The sequence below is a fragment of the Lycorma delicatula genome, chromosome 1 (assembly GCF_047948215.1).
Source record: "Lycorma delicatula isolate Av1 chromosome 1, ASM4794821v1, whole genome shotgun sequence".
Classification (NCBI taxonomy): domain Eukaryota; kingdom Metazoa; phylum Arthropoda; class Insecta; order Hemiptera; family Fulgoridae; genus Lycorma; species Lycorma delicatula.
The window spans coordinates 354,872,985-354,893,181 of record NC_134455.1 but is presented as its reverse complement, the minus strand read 5'-3'; the positions used below and the strand labels follow the sequence as shown (position 1 = coordinate 354,893,181).

Sequence of the window (20,197 nt, the reverse complement as noted above, 5' to 3'; positions counted from 1 at the left end):
AAAAGCATCTTTTGCTCCCTTTAATTCTTTAACAACCCATACCTTTTCCTGCACATGTCTTGTCTATATTCTTGGCATTTAATATTTTCTTCAAGTAAGAAACCTCATTATTGAAATAAAATGAACTTTTTTCTGATAGTGGTTTTATTAAAATCATCCAACTTTTCTGTAGTTTCATGCACTTTTGAGTCGTTTTTAGGCCAACTTGTTTACCATCAATTTTATGTTTCTTTACTGTATTAAAAATTGCTCTTTTACTAACGCCTGTTACACCACTTGCTTCCGAGCAATGTCTCTGACTTAAGTTTCAGGATTATCATACTTTAAGGTTATATACAGGTTGCTGATTTATTTTTATGTTTATTTTTCACATAAACGTAATTAGTTTATGTTTCATGACAGAATCACTCATTGTTAAAACCTGATTGGCACAAAAATACAGGATAAATTGTATTGAATGTAAATAACACAGAAAAAACGTATAAAAATGAACTATAAAACTGTATTGCACTGTACAGAGTAACACGATAACATAGACTGTTATACTTTCTTTCACTGAACTGAATAATGGTGCTAAGCATTACAAATGCTATTATCATTATTAAATATAAAAAACAGATTCAGCAAAATTTTTATTAGCTTATCATTGGCATGGCACAGCGATAGACATGTGATAGCTTAAGTACATTATTGTATACATAAAGGAATAATTGGATAACTCAGCTTATACTACTGAGATGTTACTTGTATATGCTGAATTCATATTTATATCTGCTGCACGGTTTCGTGAGACAAGATATAATAACAGTTAGTTCACTCATGTCTATGGTTTTTTAAATTTTGCCATAAAAATAGGCCTAGCTGTGTATAAACATTAAAAGGAATATTAAAACTGATAATCTTGATAAAATGTTCATAAGAAAATTAAGATTTGTTCTGAATTTACTTTTATTGATATTTTTTGTTTACTATTTATACATGAGGGCAAGTCAAAAAGTAAAGGGAAATTTTGATTTCCTTCCCAATCATGTATGGCAGCAATGATTGTTTGCTATATCTCATAACCTCTATCAGCTGTTCATTGAAAGTGTTGTTTCATTGTTAGCTATTTATGATTGTGTTTAAAAGTCTGTTTAAAATGAGTGCTCCTTTGTCTGATTGCACCAAGGAAGAAATGCGAGCAGTGATATGTTTCCTCAGTTCAGAAGGAGTGAAACCAGCAGAGATTATTTATCAAATGCAGCAGCAATATGGAGAGAGTTGTTTTAGTGGAAGCAAGATTTATGAATGGATTGATCGCTTTAAAAATGGTAGGATTTCTTTCTGTGAACAGCGGCAAGTTAGGCCTTCCACTTTAAACACTAATGGCAATATTGAAGTGGTTAAACAAATGATTCTCTGTAATCTATGAATTATAGTTGATGATGTTGCAAGTGAGTTGAATATAAGCCATGGCTCAGCATCCTTAATCATCCATTAGTCTTTAAACTTTCGAAAAATCTGTGCTTGTTGGGTTCCATGTCAGTTGACCAGCATCCATAAAGAGAATCTTTGAAAATTTCCCAGAAGCTTTTGAAACGTTAATTTTTTCAAAACTACTTTGTAATGGTTACAGAAACATATTTTTGTTTACACTAGTTAAGTTCAATGATCAAACACTTACTACAAAGAAAATATCCTTGTTTTATTTCTTCTTTTTTAAATTGAAGTTGATTTAAATTATTAGTTAATTTTGTAACTTTGTGGATAGAATAATCACATTGACATAATTAAGATTTTTAAGTTTGATTCAAGGCTTTGACTTACCTTGCTGTCATGAACTGTTTTTTCATTAATTTGTTTAAATGATGATCTCTTTTGTTAGCTTCATCCTTTAAGAGATTATCAGCAATTCAGCGCTTTTTTGTTTTTAACAGAAATCTGTTCTACCAATCTGCATCGAATGCTTGGGTACAGCTGAGAAAAACCAGCATGGGGAAGCAGAAGAGCTTAGTGCATGTGTTGGTTGTGGTACCTCTGTTCACCTATCGTGTGTCACCAATGCAGAGTTAGTGACACTTCTTAGATTAGGTAAAGGTGGGCGCTGGTTTTGTGAGGAGTGTCGCACTTGTGCTGGTTGCAATACTGCTAAAGACCAGGTAAATGATGCATCAGTCAGTATAGGCCAGTTGGGCATGTTTGAATGTATATTGTATAGTTTTTGTGTCTGTAATTTCATTTATTGTTTTGTTACAATTGTGTTAATGGTGTGTGTGTGTTTGTGTTTTTTTTTTTTTTTTTTACTTACGGTGCATTAGCATAAACAGCTATTTTAATATTCTTGGAGATTTTGTTGTAAACTTAAGATAGACTTATTGCTCTCAACTCGTATGTTTGCTACTCTAATTCAGAAAAGCAAACACATCAGTATATCAGTTATTTTTGTTAAGTAAATTAAAATAATCTTACAGTGTTAAATAAATAATAGTTTAAAACTAAATTTTCCTGTTACATTTCCTAAGTTAAAAATACAAAAAAGCAGAGTACCAAGTAAAGCCTGAAGAGTCTTAGGAACACATTAAAATTGTTGCATACAGTTTTTAAATTAAATTAAGGAAAATTTATTTTAAAAGATTCAAACTTTATTTTTAAAATAATAAAGGTTAATTTTCACATGATTTGAGAATTTTTTAAACAAAAAAGCTGAACGCTATGAAATCATTTTTTTTTTATGAGCTAATAAAAAAAATTAAAACATATCTACAGTTTACAACTAAACACAATAGCGTATAGGTTAGGCTGCGCAGTACTAAAGTGTATCTGTCTTATTAGATAAATATACAAATGTGTATTATTATTTTAAAATAATTAAATAAAATATCTTCATTGAAATCGGATGAACCCAATAATAAATACATACAAAACAATACATAAAAGGTGTTCAACATAGCAAATTTATAACCTTACCTTACATGATGCAGTTTTAAATACTGTGTTCATTACTTATTAGAATAGATATTAACATATCGATGATTGCGGTGTTACTGTGATCTTTATTGTTTTATTGTCAACAAGAAGTGTACATAAGTTGATTTTGTAGTTTAACAGCAGCAAATTGGGTCACTAAATGGGGACCGTATTTTGTTATCATGACAATCTGTGAAAACATGAGAGTAACAATTTATTGTTAACTTGAAATTCAAGGGGTTAAAAGGTATTGTAAAAAATTGTAATTGATTAATTATAACAGGAGAACCATCACTGTGAATAAATAATTAATTTTACTATGTCTATTGCATTATACTTATGTACTGAAGAAAGTAAAGTTAAATAAATTCAGATTTGTAGTACTGACCCACCGGGTTGGTCTAGTGGTGAACGCGTCTTCCCAAATCAGCTGATTTGGAAGTCGAGAGTTCCAGCGTTCAAGTCCTAGTAAAGCCAGCTATTTTTACACGGACTTTAATACTAGATTGTGGATACCGGTGTTCTTTGGTGGTTGGGTTTCAATTAACCACACATCTCAGGTATGGTCGAACTGAGAATGTACAAGACTACACTTCATTCACACTCATACATATCATCCTCATTCATCCTCTGAAGTATTATCTAAAATGGTAGTTACCGGAGGCTAAACAGGAAAAGAAAGAAAAGAAAGATTTGTAGTACTGTACGTAGTGATTTTCATATGTTAAATAAAAACATTTAGCAATGAATAAATTTTCAGAATCAAATGACAAGCCATGTTTTGGTTTGTTAATTGTGTGGGGAATCTTGGGTAAGATTATAAACAGCATCCTTTTATAAGGTGATTGTCCCACAACAGTTGGAAGACCTGAAATAGTAACTTTGTGAAATATTGATGAAAGGTATGAAGTTTAGATAAATACTACTGAATTCTATGTATCATGTAAGTTTGCTGGTTGTAGTTTTCATTTATTCTGTTGCTATATAGTCATGGTTAGCAACCATAGTAGCTATAGCAGTCAGTACCTCAGTGCCAGTTAAAACAATTTAGGACTATTTATTGTAAATTATAGTACGTATTTACTTTTAGGTGTAGTTTCTGATTTTCTTCTTTTTTTTGTTGACTGAAATAAAAAAATTCCTAATTTTAAATCTGCATTTTACTTGTGGTGGTTACCAGAAAATTATGTTTACTGACTTTTACCAATGTGATTGTCCTTTCAGTTAAAATGAGTGCTTTTCAAAAGTAAGAGCTGATTAGTTACAAATAGTGATTGTCAACACTGATTGGTTCACGCACGTGCAATAAATTTAAGTGCTCTGTTGGGCATGTAACTGCCACATTGCTATCAGTTCAGTGTTGTTTGCTTTTGCAAGACAGTTTGTTAAATTGCGTAAAGTAATAACAAATCCCACCAGTTGTGAAATTCTATCAGTGATTAGATTTTGAAAGATAAGAGGACATAATGCTGCTGAAATTCATTCACATTCAATTTTGTGAAACATATGGGCTTACTGCAGTGAGTGAAAGAAAAGTGAGGCAAGTGTTGTGAGTGATGAACAGAGAAGTGGCAGGCCTGGTGTCCAGACTGACAGTCTCGAGCAAAAGTAAAAGAATAGATTGCTTTACTATTGCTACCTTACTGTAGGATTTCCAGTAGTTTCAAATACAACATTGTTGAGAATCGTGACTTGACATTAGGCTTTCGTATAAATTGTGTGCATGATAAGTGCCAAAAATTTTACAAATATTCACAAAGATCACAAAATGACATGTGCATGTGGTTTTCTCGACTGCTTTAACCACAAGGAAGACAAATTTTTCCCCATATTGTGAGTGATGATGAAATTTGGATTTCATATGTTAATGCTGAATGATGAAACAACAATGTATGCAGTGGCATCATTCCGGCTCACATACACCGAAAAAATTCAAACAAGCTCAGTCTGAAAGGAAAATCAAAGCAGTTGTATTCTGGGACCAAAAGGGTGTGCTTTTGTTTGATTTCATGGAATCTGGAACATCCATCACATCACAAGTCTGTGGTAAAACACATTCTAAACTGCATTGTGCCATTGAAAACAGACAGGAAATGCTGAGGAATTGCTCATTTTTACAACAATAAACTTCCACACACAGGGTTGCATGCACAACAGAAACAATTAAAAGTTTGGATGGGAAATTTTTTATCATCCCTTTACAATCTTGATCTCACGTCCAGTAATTACAATCTCTTCCCATACCTCAAAAACTGGATTACTTCTCAATGATTTGAGGAAAGTGTAGAGCTGAATACCTCAGTATAAAAGTGGCTAAAATCCCATAAAGAATTTTATGTAGTGGGTTTGAAGAAGTTTGTTTCACAATATAAAAAGTGTTTGCAATGAAATGGTGATTATATGAAAAATAAAGGAAATATTTGAAACCATTAATTAATTTTTCATTTTTTCAACTGTTCTTGTTTTGTTATCAATCATCCATACTTTTGAATCACGGCTTGTAATATGTTAAGATAAGTTGAACTTGTCTCTTGGATTCTAAAATACATGAAAAATTAATTTTCTCAAAAGTCTGGTATGGTATTATAAACCTTTGGGCCTTAAATCTTTTAATCGTGTGGGGTTTTATGTTTTTCCAGACATGTCTTTTGAACTGTCATACATGTGATAGGGGTTATCATATCGGATGCTTGGAGCCTCCTGCAGACAGGCGTCCTAAGGCTCCTTGGCGTTGCTCACACTGTTTGGAACATCATGTTACAACCGCAACAGTGCCTCAGACACCAGGAGCTATATGTACAGCAACAACAACAATAACGACGATGACTGCTACTACAACAGTTGCTACTCCTGTTACTACTACTACAACAACTACTACTACAACTACTATCACTACTCCTGCTACCCTGAAACCTGTTAGCCTGCGGACATCCAACAGTAAGGAGCTCAAAAAGCAAAGGTAAAGGTATTATTTTACATCATTACTTTAATATTATTCATGATAACGAATTGTTTGTTGAATAGTTGTGCAGTTTTTGTTTTTGAAGTGTATGAATTACATTTTTAAATATTGGCTCTTGCTCATTAGTTAAAGAATATGATTATTACTACTCAGTAATGGTAAAAAGTTGTAAATATTCTTGTAAATTAAATGTTTTCATTAGCTATACTGCTGTGCCTTTAAAAAAATATATATATATTCCTTTTCATTGTGTATTTTTAATGATACTCAGAGTAAGCTTTATTGCATAATAACATTTCTACTGCCTAAATTATCTATTCTTGAAATATAACTTTCTAGTGCAGTGTTATTTATTTATTTTTGCTACAAGGTAGTAGATTAATATATGATGAGCTTTATGTTACTATATGAATGAATTTTATTGTGCTTTATTTTTAGTTTTTATTTTCATAACATGTTTGGTTTATACGAGGTCTGTAAATAAAGTAATGAGACTGGTTCAGAAAAACTTTTTATCACCTTTGAAATAGTTCCATTGGGAAGCCACGCAGCGCTTAAACGATTTTCCCACTCCTCATAGCAATGTTGGAACTCAGAAACTGGAATATCCTTCAGATGGTCGATTGCATTTTTTTATGTTTTCTATTGTTCCAAAATGGTATCCTTTGAGGTGTTTTTAAAGTTGGGAACAGGAAAAAGTTGCAGGGACTCAAGTCAGGTGAGTAAGGTGGTTGAGGAACTACAGGAATGTTTTTCTTTGCCAAAAACTCATTAATTGAGATTGCACTGTAACAAGGTGGTGCATTGTTATGAGTCAGCATCCAGTTGTCTTTGATGGCTGGTCTCATGTGGGCAACTTGTTTCCACAGTCTTTCAAGAATTTCTCGGTAAACATTGTAAGCAAAAACTCCTTATGGAAAATGCCATTACTATTGAAGAAACAAATTAGCATGGTTTTATTTTGCTCATTTTCGCTTTTTTGGGACACGATGAGTTTGAAGTATAGTACTCCTTGTTCTGGCATTTTGTTTCTGGTTCATACTCTCAAATATCCAAGATTCATCAGCAGTAATAACATTTTTTAGAAAATCAGGATCAGTTTCAATTCATCCTAGAAGATTGTAGCACACTTCCATCCTGTTGTTTTTCTCTTCAACAGTGAGGTTTTTTTGGGACCTATTTTATACAATCTTTTTTCATTTCCAGTTTGTTTGTCAAAATTTGATGTACTGTGGTATGGTTCAAATTCAATTGTTCTGCAAACATTCTGACAGCTAATGACCGGTCATACCGTATCAAGCCCTAGATTTGTTCAACATTGTCATCACTTTTTGATGTTAACGGTCTTCCAGAGCGTAGATTCTCCGCAACTGATACCTGGCCATCTTCTTTTTTTTTACCACCGTTATGTATTGCTTTAGAAGATGAGATGAATGACAAATGTCACGTGTGAAAATGCCATGCCTGACTGGGATTTAAACCCAGTACCTCCTGTTGGATTCCTGGCCATCTGAAAATGCTTTAAACCACCTGAAAGAGCTCGTGAGAGCGTCATCTCCATATGCCCTTTTCAATTTTGGAAAAGTTTCAGTAGCATTCTCACCGAGTTTAACATAAAACTTAACTGCACAACGTTGCTCATAATTAGCGTCGCTCATTTTTGTAATGCACAACAAAAACTCGTTTCATGAAAAGTTTGTATACTTCTCACCTGGCAACAATGGATTAAAAATATTAATACCTAATATAAATCAGTTATTTATATAACTATATGTTTGATAGTAACTTTACAGTGTTGTCACTTTGGCTGCCAAAAAAAAAAAACTAGTCTCATTACTTTATTTACAGACCTCGTATGTATCTCTTGATTACTTAGGTCAAAACTTTATCACCATTACTAGTGTTCTCTTTTGCTCTTACAGCCTGTATTTAGGCAGTTTAAAAGAATGTGTTATTTTAGTGATTTCAAGTAAATGAATCTACTCTGAAGGTTTAGTACCAAATAAAAAAAAATTGTAAGTTATATGAAATCACTATATTTTATAAGTTTTTTTCTATTTTACAAGTTTTTATGGTCGTATATTTTCTTTTAAGGGTATGTTGTTTACTCTGAAGGGATTAAAATTGTTTGTGGAAACTTTTAAATAAATTCAAAAAATTAAATATATGTTAAATACAGTACACTATCCTTTTTCATAGAAATTAACATCCAAGTGCTGATTCATCCATTTTTGTTATTAAAGTGTAGAGAATGCAGTTAATAAATGTGAAAGCAAAGCTGTTCAAATAATTTTATTTGATTCTTTAAATTAATTTTTTCTTCAACAATTAATATTTTTACAGTTGTCTTGAAAAGCTTGAGCTTCAATTATTGGTCTTGAAATAATAATTCCTTTCATCTGTTTACTTATGAACCGTATTGAATTTTATTATTATTATTACTCGCTAATTTTTACTATTTTTCCATTTAGTTATTAATTTATTGCAGTTTTATTTCTTACGCTCTGTTTATTCAAATGCTATCTTAAAGCTGAATAAGATTGAGTATATATTATAATCCTCTCTATTAGTTATTCAGTATTTTAATATGAAGTTTATGTTTTATATTTAACTCCAGGGATTTTATCAAATATGATAAACCAAATATTAATAAATATTATTTAAAACTTAAAAATAACAATTTAAACTCCTGTATTTGGTAAATTGCTTAAAATTTGTTTCATTAATCACAAGCAATGAAATGTTTAAGTAGAAAATACAGAGTATAGTAAAATATTGTCACAACATTTCTCATTATATCAATAAGCTCGTAATAGTAGAACTTATTAACACAAAACTATAGTACAGGAACAACTGGACAAAAGATGAACAGCAACATTACAATCAGTTTCACTATAATTTATTAAGAGTTATCTGCATCAAAGAATTCTACCACCTACCACATTATTTCCTTTCAAGACAACATTTCAGTATCAGATTAAAGGATAAAAAGAATTTATTTTATGTTGAATTGAGCAGACTCATGTTTTAGTAACATATTATTACTAGAAAAAATTTGAATCCCCACTAACATGACTGAAGTTTTATGTGTTTAAACTCCCCTCAATTCTGTGACAAAATATTTTTTATTTTTACATAAAACAGGGAAATGTTCCGAAAGGCATTCTGTTTTATAGTTTTCAATTTTATTAAGATACATAGTGAAGTACATAGTCATTTTAATACATAGTGAAGTAACAGAGAATTTTTTTCTGCTCTCATAGCTTTTCATTTTATCGAGAATCTACTTTAACCTTTTCAGATCATGTAGCCTTGGAACTGGTTATGTACGGCGTCATTTTTAAAACGCTGTTACAAAATCATTTTATATGGCATCTAAGTCGGTTATTTTTTTATATTCACAAAGGAATCAGTTTTATTACAAAATTTGAACGACGTTTATACAATGTTAAATGTTTTATTTTGACTAGAAAGAATATGACCATTTTTCTCAGAAGTGTGTGTGTGTGTGTGTGTGTGTGTGTGTGTGTGTGTGTGTGTGTGTGTGTGTGTGTGTGTGTGTGTGTGCGTGTGTGTGTGTGTGTGCGCGCGTGCGTGAGTGCGTGCATGCATATTATAATTGCTATGAGGATTACGGATTTATTTATTATTTACAAAATAGCTTTTCTTACTAGCAACATATCGATATATTGAAACGCATAATAAATTATGATATACGGCACACAAAAAAAAAGAGGAATTTGTAGTCATAAATACATCCTTTTTACTTGATGTCTATAAATATCTTTTCAGACAAATGATATCAGTAAACATGTAACACATATCGATTCGTAATGAATAACAGTATACAGTAAAAATGGTTTTTTGTCAATCTGAATAGCCTTTTGAGTGGTGGGGATTTTTATTAAATGTAGTTTTCTGAATCTATTTTCACTTATACTAACATTTGTTACTAATCTGTGATTTATGACACGGGTTTTTCATCATATTTTACCCAATTTTCAACCGATTTACTTGAAAGTATTATTTTTTTAATCAGCAAACTATGTTTCATAAACACAAATAAAAAAAAAAAAAAATTTCGCTAATAAAATGCGGTAGAAATGCGCAAAAAAAATTCTGCAATTAAATTATCGTAATTTTTGTACTGTTTCAATTTTTTTTTGTTACAGGCATAAAAAATATCCAATCGTAACGGTTTTTTTTGTCAGAATCTGTTAAACCTCTTTAATATACTGTAATTTTTTGAAATTTTTTCACAAGAGGGTAGCATAAGACTATGAAGGGAGGCAATCAGATACCTACATATTTTTGCGGAGCGCTAATCAACCGCGGATCATTGTGATAGGAAAAGGTTAAGAAGGGATTGTTGTATATTGGTGTAGGAAAATAAAAAACCTAAGTACAGTTGGAAAAGAAAAATTGTGTCAAACATTTGTATTCTAAAATTTCAGTGTATTAACTTTTTAAAAAGCTTTTGTTGAGAAAAATTATAACTTCTTTTATGCAAATATAGAAATATCATGTTGGAGATGTGTAGTTGAAAGTTTTCAGTTTGTCATTGAGTTTACATGTGATTGCAATAGTACTAGAAATTAAGTCTTAACTTCTTTTTTTTTTCCTGTTTAGCCTCCGGTAACTACCGTTTAGATAATTCTTCAGAGGATGAATGAGGATGATATGTATGAGTGTAAATGAAGTGTTAGTCTTGTACATTCTCAGTTCGACCACTCCTGAGATGTGTGGTTAATTGAAACCCAACCACCAAAGAACACCGGTATCCACGATCTAGTATTCAAATCCATGTAAAAATATCTGGCTTTACTAGGACTTGAACGCTGTAACTTTCGACTTCCAAATCAGCTGATTTGGGAAGACGCGTTAACCACTAGATCAACCCGGTGGGTTAAGTCTTAACTTATTTATTAAAACGCTAACCAAATTAACAACACAGGTCAAAAAAAAAAATTTGGAACTGAGAAGTAGATGTAGAACGTATTTTTTATGCTGAATCTTAAAATGAAATCACTTTTTTCTTTATCACCCTCAGATTTTTAGTTATGACCCTTTAAAATATTGAGAAACTTCTTAAATAATAGAACACAAAAATAATAATAATTATAATTAAAATTCCTACTTTTATTGTGCAGACGTTTACATTTATCCTAATTTTTTTTTCTTATTTTACTTTTGTATTCAGTGAGGTCTTTATTTTTATCATCCAGCAGTAGTCACTCACCGTAGATTCATCCCACCCGTCTTCCATCTGCAATATATCTAGGTGAAATTTTTCTCTTTGTTCATCACTCATGTCATCCAGGTATAAAGGGAAAAGTCCAAATGAAAATGTAAAAAAAAATTTTCATTGCCATTCTGCAGCTAAATTTTTGTAGTTCACTAAGAGTTCATTTATAAGCTGATCATGGTTATCAGCTTTTTTTGTTTCCAAGAAAACCAGTAACAACATCTTTGAATGACTTCGATGTTGCTAGTACTTAAGGATTCAGTTTGCTGTCAAATATATATTCACAAATTAATTTTCTTATTTGTTGCCCAGTGAATATTCTCTCTTTAATTTGGCATCATTTAATTGTGAATTTTTTAAACCTCAGCTAAATATTTAAAGCCGTCTCCATCTTTATCTAATGCTTTTACAAAATTCGTCATCTAGTTTTATCTGTAGAGGTGGTAAAATAATAGGATCTATTTTGACAAGGGTGTTTCCTCTCCTGGCGTAAACTGATTTCTTTTTGGCCAGTTTTTAACTGTGTAGTGTTAATGTGCAGCCCAACCATCCTACAAATGCAAGAAACACATATATTTTGTAAAACCACTCTGGAGGCCGAGAAGAAGCCCTATCACTTTCAGGTCAGTAATGATTTGCTATGTATATTCATCATACTTAATTTTTTTTTGTCTTGAGCCATTTGACTGGTTTGATGCAGCTCTTCAAGATTCCCCATCCAGTGGTAGTCATTTCATTTCAGTATACCCTCTACATCCTACATCTCTAACAATTTGTTTTACGTATTCCAAATGTTGCCTGCTTGCATAATTTTTTCCTTCTAACTGTCCCTCCAATATTAGAGCGACTATTTCAGGATGCCGTAATATGTGGCCTACAACTCTGTCTCTTCTGTTAGCTATATTTATCCAAATGTTTCTTTCTTAATCAATTTTCCATAACACCTCTTCATTTGTTATTTTATCCACCCATCTGATTTAACATTATCCTGTAGCACTGCATTTCCAAAGCTTCTTTCTTCTCAGGTACTTTTTCTTACTTCTCAGGTATCTTTTCTTCTCAGTTACTTCAATTGCCCAAGTTTCACTTCCATATAAAGCTATACTCCAAACATGTACTTCCAAACTTCTTTTCTTTATGTTTAAATTAATTTTTGATCTAAGCAAATTATGTTTTTGACTGCAAGCTCGTTTCACCTGTGCTTATTATATCACTCCTGCTTCGTCCATTTTTAGTAATTCTACTTCCCAAATAACAAAATTCTTCTATCTCCATAATCCTTTCTCTTCCTACTTTTATATTCAGTGGGCCATCTACATTATTTGTACTATATTTCATTACTTTTGGTGTTTGTTCTTGTTTATTTTCATGCAATAGTTCTTGCGTAGGACTTCTTCCATGCCATTCATTGTTTCTTCTAAATGTTTTTTACTCTCAGCTAGAATTACTATATCATCAGCAAATCATAGCATCTTTAACTTTTCACCTTGTACTGTTACTCCAGATCTAAATTGTTCTTAGCATCATTAACTGCTAGTTCTATGTAAAGATTAAAAAGTAACGGGGATAGTGAACATCCTTGTTGGACTCTCTTTTTTATTACGGCTTGTTTCCTATGTTCTTCAATTACTACTGTTGCTGTTTGGTTCCTGTAAATGTTAGCAATTTTTCTTCTATCTCTGTATTTGAACCCTAATTTTTTTAAAATTCTGAACATTTTATTCCAGTCTACATTATCGTAACGCCTTTTTCAGGCCTATAAATGCCAAGCATGTTGGTTTATTTTTTTTAATCTTCCTTCAAGTAATCTGAGGCCTAAAATTGCTTCCCTTGTCCCTGTATTTTTCTTGAAACTAAATTGGTCTTCTCCTAACAATTCTTCCACTCTTCTCTCAATTCTTCTGTACACAATTCTAGTTAAGATTTTTGATGCATGACTAGTTAAGCATTTGTTCCGTATTCTTCACATTTATCTGCTCCTGCTTTTTTTGGTATCATGACTATAACACTCTTTCTGAAGTCTGATCGAACTTCCCCTTTTTCGTAAATATTACACACCAGCTTGTATAATCTATCAATCGTTTCCTCATCTGCACTGAGCAGTAATTCTACAGGTTTTCCATCTATTCCAGGAGCCTTTCTGCCATTCAAGTCTTTTAATGCTCTCTTCAGTTCAGATGACAGTATTGTTTCTTCCTTTCATCCTCTTCGACTTCCTCTTCTTCCTCTATAACACCATTTTTTAATCAATTTCCTGTGTATAACTCTTCAGTATATTCCACCCATTTATCGACTTTTTTTTGTACTATAAATCGGTGTACCATCTTTGTTTAACACATTATCAGATTTTAATTTATGTAACCCAAAATTTTCCTTAACTTTCCTGTACTATTTTATGTCTTTACTTTTGTGTCTGTTTTACCAATTTTCATTTCTCTTTCCACTTCTGAATACTTTTCTTTAATCGACTCTTCTTTCGCTAGTTTGCACTTCCTGTTTATAGTATTTCTTAATTGTCTATAGTTCCTTTTACTTTCTTTATCACTAGCATTCTTATATTTTCTATGTTCATCCATCAGCTGCAATACATCGTCTGATATCCAAGGTTTTCTACCAGTTCTCCTTGTTCCGCCTATGTTTGCTTCTGCTGATTTAAGAATTTCCTTTTTAACATTCTCCCATTCTTCTATATTTTCTACCTTATCTTTTTTACTCAGACCTCTTGCAAAATCCTCCTCAAAAATTTTCTTTACCTCTTCCTCAAGCTTCTTAAATTCCACTGATTCATGTGACACCTTTTCTTCAGGATTTTAAACCCCACTCTACATTTCATTATCACTAAATTATGGTTGCTATCAGTGCCTGCTCCAGGGTAAGCTTTGCAGTTGACGAGTTGATTTCTGAATCTTTGCTTAACCATGATATAATTTATCTGAAACCTTGCAATATCACCTCTTTTTCCTTGTGTATATTCTTCTATTATGATTTTTAAACCGGGTGTTGGCAATTAATAACGTGCAAAACTATAAGTCGCTCCCCTCTTTCATTTCTCTTGCCCAGCCTGTATTCACCCACTATATTTTCTTCCTTGCCTTTTCCAATGTTTGCATTGCAATCTCCAATTATTATTAAATTTTCATCCCCTTTTATGTGTTAGTTTCATCAATGTTTTTGTATACACACTACCTTATCATCATCATCATGGGTGCTTGTAGGCATATGTATATTAATAATCGTTGTTGGTTTAAATTTTTATTTTATTCCTATTACAATGCTTTTTGAAATATTATACTCTCTTCCCTGTCTTGTTCATTATGAAACCTACTCCTGCCTGCCATTATTTGAAGCTGAGTTAATTATTCTAAAATCACCTGACCAAAAGTCGTTTTCCTCTTCCCACCAAACCTCGCTAATTCCTACCATATCTATATTTATCCTATCCATTTCCCTCTTTAAATTTTCTAACCTACCAACCTTTTTTAGACTTCTAACATTCCATGCTCCGACTCTTAGAATGTTATTTTTTAATTTTCTGGTGACCCTTCCTTAGTCCACCCGAAGATCTGAACAGGGGACTAGTTTACCCCTGGAATATTTTACCAAGGAAGGCGTCTCCATCTTTGCTTTATGAAAATGCAGAGCTTCATTTTCTTGGAAAAAAGCAGTTGTAGTTTTCCATTGCTTTCAGCTATGCAGTATTCAGAAGATTGAGTGATGTTGATATGGCTGTTTAAGTTGTTCAGACGTATGCACTTAACAACTACAGAAAGAGCTGCTGCCCTCTTTCAGGAATCATTCCTTAGTCTGGCTCTAAACAGATATCTGATATCTGTTTAGATACCATATCCCATATGGTGCATTATATTTAGTGCATATTTAGTGCAACCATATCCCTGCTATGGTTGCACCTTTGGTCCAGCTACTCTGTATCACTGAGAACTCAAGCCCCCCCCTCACATCGGCAAGGTCTCATGATTCATAGAGGGAGCATACTTATTAGCATTTAAAATTTTTGACACACTTTTATATGTTACTTTCATTCCTACAGCATGTGCTACTGGTATATAAGAAAACATATTCGAGTTTGGCAGCAACACTGCTTTTAAGCTTCTTTTTGATGAGTATAAATAAATGCTGATCGTGAATAACATATTCAGTGCTCAGTTCAGACATTAGTCCCTTAACATTATGGCAGGAACAAATTAAACCATCTCTTTTAAAGTATTTCAGTAAATTTTCGTTTCAATTTCTATATACTGAAATTTTAATATCCTTATTTAATAAATTCTGTTCTTTAGATGTGAACCTAGGAGTTCTGCCTGTTGTTTTGACAAATACAAGTCATGAATTAGGTCACTCATTTCTGCTCGAGTGATGAGGTGAGGTTCAATATTTGGTTCTTCTGGAATGTAATTAATATCTGTTGAAGTTGAGGATTTATCGGTTAAGCTTTCTGGGGAATCAGAAATTTCTTTCCAAGAAGGTGGAGCAGTCAGAATCGGTAAATCAACACCAAGAAGTACTGGTCTCAGCTGAACAAACATTTGGATATACAATACTGTTTTTAATGTTTGACTTGAAACCAGTAACATTTGTTAAGGAGAAATAGCAGTCATCATAATGGCTAGTAGGCTATCGCCAAATCATAGGTACTCCAAAACACCAGTTGCCCTTCCTTTCCTTTAAATCACTGGGTTAGTTTAACATAGCACTTGATGTGTGCTGCACGTGTAGTCTATGATTTATCTTGACTCCCAAGGGACAGTCAAAATAATTTGTAAGCAGTTTTCAGCAGATTCGATACTGGTTTTCGTTGACTTCGCTGTGATGAATTCAATCAAATCAACAAGATATTTTTAGAATTTTTACAAGTCTGATTTTTATTCATTGTAAAATTCAGAATGTTTTAATCAATGAAAGTAAACTTAAGTATTACAGAAATACTTAGTTACAAAAGTCTGATGTGGATATCACATGACTTCCTTGTATGCCTGTTAAATTACATATTTTTTTAAAATGAAAAGTACATAAAATTTTATTTCATAAATGACTGATATTTTTTCATATTTTTTTTTTAATTATTGAATTATTATTTATCATAAAGATTTTTTTACAATCAGAGGTCAATAATTATTAATAAATCAATATATTAAATTAAAAAAAGTTAAAAAAAAGCAGTGAAGTCCGATTTGAATTAATGTGTCTTTTCCTTGTGAGATCCAAATATTTCAGTAATTAAAATTTTATTTGACTATAACTTTGGAACCAATGAAAATAAGTACCACTTATGATATATTATTGAAAAGCTCTCAATGAGGGGTTATTACTGCATTAAAAAATAGTCCAAAATCAAAATTTTTATGGAGTATGTGTGTACATACATATGTACAGACATGTCGAGTAAAAATGGATATTTCTGTTGAAATCTAAAAATATAATATTTCCTTTACTTCGTTTAAGGAAGTAAAAATAATTAAATTTAATTTAATTACTTAAAATACTTCATAAAAATGTCTCACCATGTGGAGTGCAATAAAACAGTGTGAAACACACACACACACACTGAGAGTTAGTGAGTGAGAGAGGGTGTGAGAGAGAGAAAGTGTGAGAGAGACACCACCTTCACCTTCACTTAAAAAATCTTAATGTTGATTAAAATAATACCAAAAGTTGTTCTGTCATAAAATTTTTAGTAAAAATTTATGGGTTCACTTATGAAATGATCCTTATAATATGTGCATGATAAAACCTCTACTACAACTAAAGAAAACAGCAAGTCATACCAAGAGCTGAACTCGTACTGAAGAAAATTTAATGATGTTGAATTACTCATTTCTTGACCTACTGACATGTCTATACATGTCTGGGTTGACATGAAATGGCATCATTTGATTATTATGTATCAAGTACAGGTCTACAGCATGCATCACAATATAAATCAGATTTGAATAAGCAACCATACAGACTTACTAACTTCCTTATCCCTATAAATCAGATGTGAATAAGCAAACATATAGACGCACTAACTCCCTATTCAGTTACAAATTTTACGTTGATCAGTGCAATTACTCGGTTGTATCCCATAAAAAGTTATTATTTATATATCTTAAATACTAACCAAACTTATCAGTTACAAGTTTCTCTGTTAAAAAAAGTTAATATTTATGTATTTTATTTAAAAGAATAATTTTTTTTTTAAATGAATTTATTTATTTTATTTTTGATTGGTCACTTTTGAATTACTTTTATTTAAAAGAATTCATGCAACAAGAGTAACTTACAAAAAACAATAACTTTTACAATACACATTAACAAACAATAAACAGTAACTTACAATAAACGTAGTTTGGAAATGTATTAATTTAGATAATAACATAATGCACATATATTATTATTAATGATTATAACAAAAACTAGCTGTGTGAGTAAGATTTCATAATCAGATAATTTGTATTAACAAAATCACAAATTAGAAATATGGTTTTATTAAATATTGTTTATATTATATCTATAGCGGATGCGTCTGGGTGTGTGTATGTTCAATATATTAGACATAAAATATGCATTATATTTTCTCCTTTTTATGAATATTTTAATATATGAGCTCAGGTTATGCCTGAGAATATGGAGTGGTAATTTTGTAGCGCTTGAAAAATATCTCACTTGACTGTGATTTAAACCCCTTTAAGGCTGAAACAATTGCCACTCTGCCATGGAGATTGGTATATGTATTTTTTATGTAAATTTAAATATATGAATAAGTCACAAAGGTAGTGATACTATTCCTTTTCAGGCTTGCCAACAAAAATTTAAAAAAAAAAAACATTTTTCTTGTAGTATTTTAGTAATTTACTTTTCAACAGTTTTGAAATAGCCTTATGTAGTTGTGTAACATATGAAAATGTGAATAGAGCAAAATGATTGTAAAAATTCAGAAAGCAAACTCATTTTATGAAGTTTGAAGTTGTATTCAGCTTAGCCTTATTTGAAAAGAAAATACTGCAGTAGTGAGTGGTGCTAACAATTTAATTTTTTTATGCTGGAAAAAACTGAGACCCTATTTGAAAATAATTTATTTTAAATTTTATGAACGGTAAGTAAAACAATTTATAGAAAATATTGAAGTTTTTAATGAGTGATGGAACCTGTTTTTTAATATAGACTAACAGATTTATCTAAAAATAGCTGGTAAACTAAATTCCGGGTTATGAGAAAGCATTGATAGAAAATTACTAATTCATATAAGTAACTCAATTGAGAAAGCATAATTCTCTTCTTTGTTTGATTAAAAGGAAGAAAAACATGAATTATTTTTCCTGTAATTCATCTATACAAAAACAGAACAAATGCAAATCATGTAAACGAGATAGAATTTCATTTCCTTTGTTGTGCTCATATTTTGATATGTTTTACATTCCAATTTTATAATTTCTTTTTGTTTTGTTTTAAAAATATGTATAGGATAAAAAAATAAAATAATCTTAACTTAAATTATCAATTAGTATTAAGGTAGTGTAAAAGGACCAGTATAATAGACCAGGGTAATGGATTTCTTCCAATTAAGAAGAGAGAGAGAGAGAGAGAAAGTAGTAATGAAAAGAAGAATTAAAAAAAAGGAAGGAATAAAAGTGATATTTTTTCAGCGTAACAGGTTTGGTTAACAATTTTTTCTTTTTAATACAGACGGGCACCTCAAAATATTTTTTGACTACAAGGGTTACCAGACGAATGAGAATTTATAGAAAAGCATAATGGCATGGACAATGAAAATTATTGTTCTTTAAGAATTAAAGGGATCAGATGGGTGCTGGTTCTGCAGGGCAGAGGGTATAAATATAGTCAGGGACTAGTGGAGAGAGTCGGTAATTCAGTGAGGCTGTGTTTGGCACATTTGTGATAACAAATGGTAACAGTGACCAGTTTTGCAAGCCTGAGTTCAATGTGATATGGTGACAGCGATAACAGTAAGCATTTTTGGTAACAGCAAGTGAAGAGTAAATTGCAAGCATTCCTTTCTGGACAGTGGGTGAATGCAGGAAGTTGGTCGGTGAGTTATTGGTAAACAGTAGAGAAAGTGATGACAGTATTCTAATCATTCATTAGTGCATAGTAATTCTGTTGTAAACACTAAAAGTAATAATATTTGCAGAAAGTGAATTGTATTAACTTTAGACCGTTCTATTATCTTGTTAATGCAATTTTAGGTATTAATATTAGTGGTCACTATAACATTTTTAGATTTTTAGTAAATTAGAGCGTATTCTGGTTTTTAACTATCATTTAAACAAATCTTGTCTTGTTTTGTGTGTTATATATCTTTCCTTTTTTTTGTTGTTATTTATTTTATTTTCTATGTTTTTAAGGTAATAAATTGTATTCGTAAGAAATATTTACATTTGTTAGTCTCTTAGTGAACTGTAAACTGTTGAACTGCAAACACATGACAGTGTATAAATGTTTATTATAGACAGCCTGTTAATGTTATTATATGATAGATAGTCAAATACTTATTTTGTTATTATTATTAGGTGTTGAGTAACTGGACTCTCTAAAATTGCCCACTCTATGTTGATTGATTAGGGTTGTATTATAATTTTAGAATATAATCCTAATTTCTAGGGTTGGGATATAAAATATTAAGGAGAATATAAAATATTAATAGAATATTAAGGATTAATATAAAATATTAATCTTTTTTTAAAGATTTTTTAAATCGTTGAAAAAAGATTTATTGAACATTATAATGCATAGAGAAACAGAAAGAGAGGTGTGTCTAATATGGTCAACTGTTTGTTGCAGTTTAAGTATATTATTACAGATTATAAAAATAATTTAGAAATTTGTAACAATAAAAAATTGAGTTATTTGAAAAATATTATATTAATAAATTTGAACAAGTATGAAATGATAAATCAACAAATTGTTTTTGAAGATCCTGTGAAAGTTGACTTTTGGTGTTAGTTTTTTAAGGTTTTCTGTTACTGTGTTGGTGGTCAATTTGTTGTTTGATATTTATATATATATATATTTTTTTCTAAGTCAAT

General features: G+C 31.1%; 1 protein-coding gene across 5 annotated transcripts in view; it reads left to right on the top strand.

Annotated features, from left to right (window-relative positions):
• enok (histone acetyltransferase enoki mushroom) overlaps nt 1-20,197 on the top strand; it is a 150,828-nt gene that overhangs the window by 21,536 nt on the left and 109,095 nt on the right. For all 5 annotated transcript variants that reach the window (XM_075382531.1, XM_075382530.1, XM_075382527.1 and 2 more), the window contains exons 3-4: nt 1,917-2,138; nt 5,586-5,905. In XM_075382531.1, the coding sequence (XP_075238646.1) occupies nt 1,917-2,138; nt 5,586-5,905 (542 nt within the window). The remainder of the gene's footprint in view (nt 1-1,916; nt 2,139-5,585; nt 5,906-20,197) is intronic.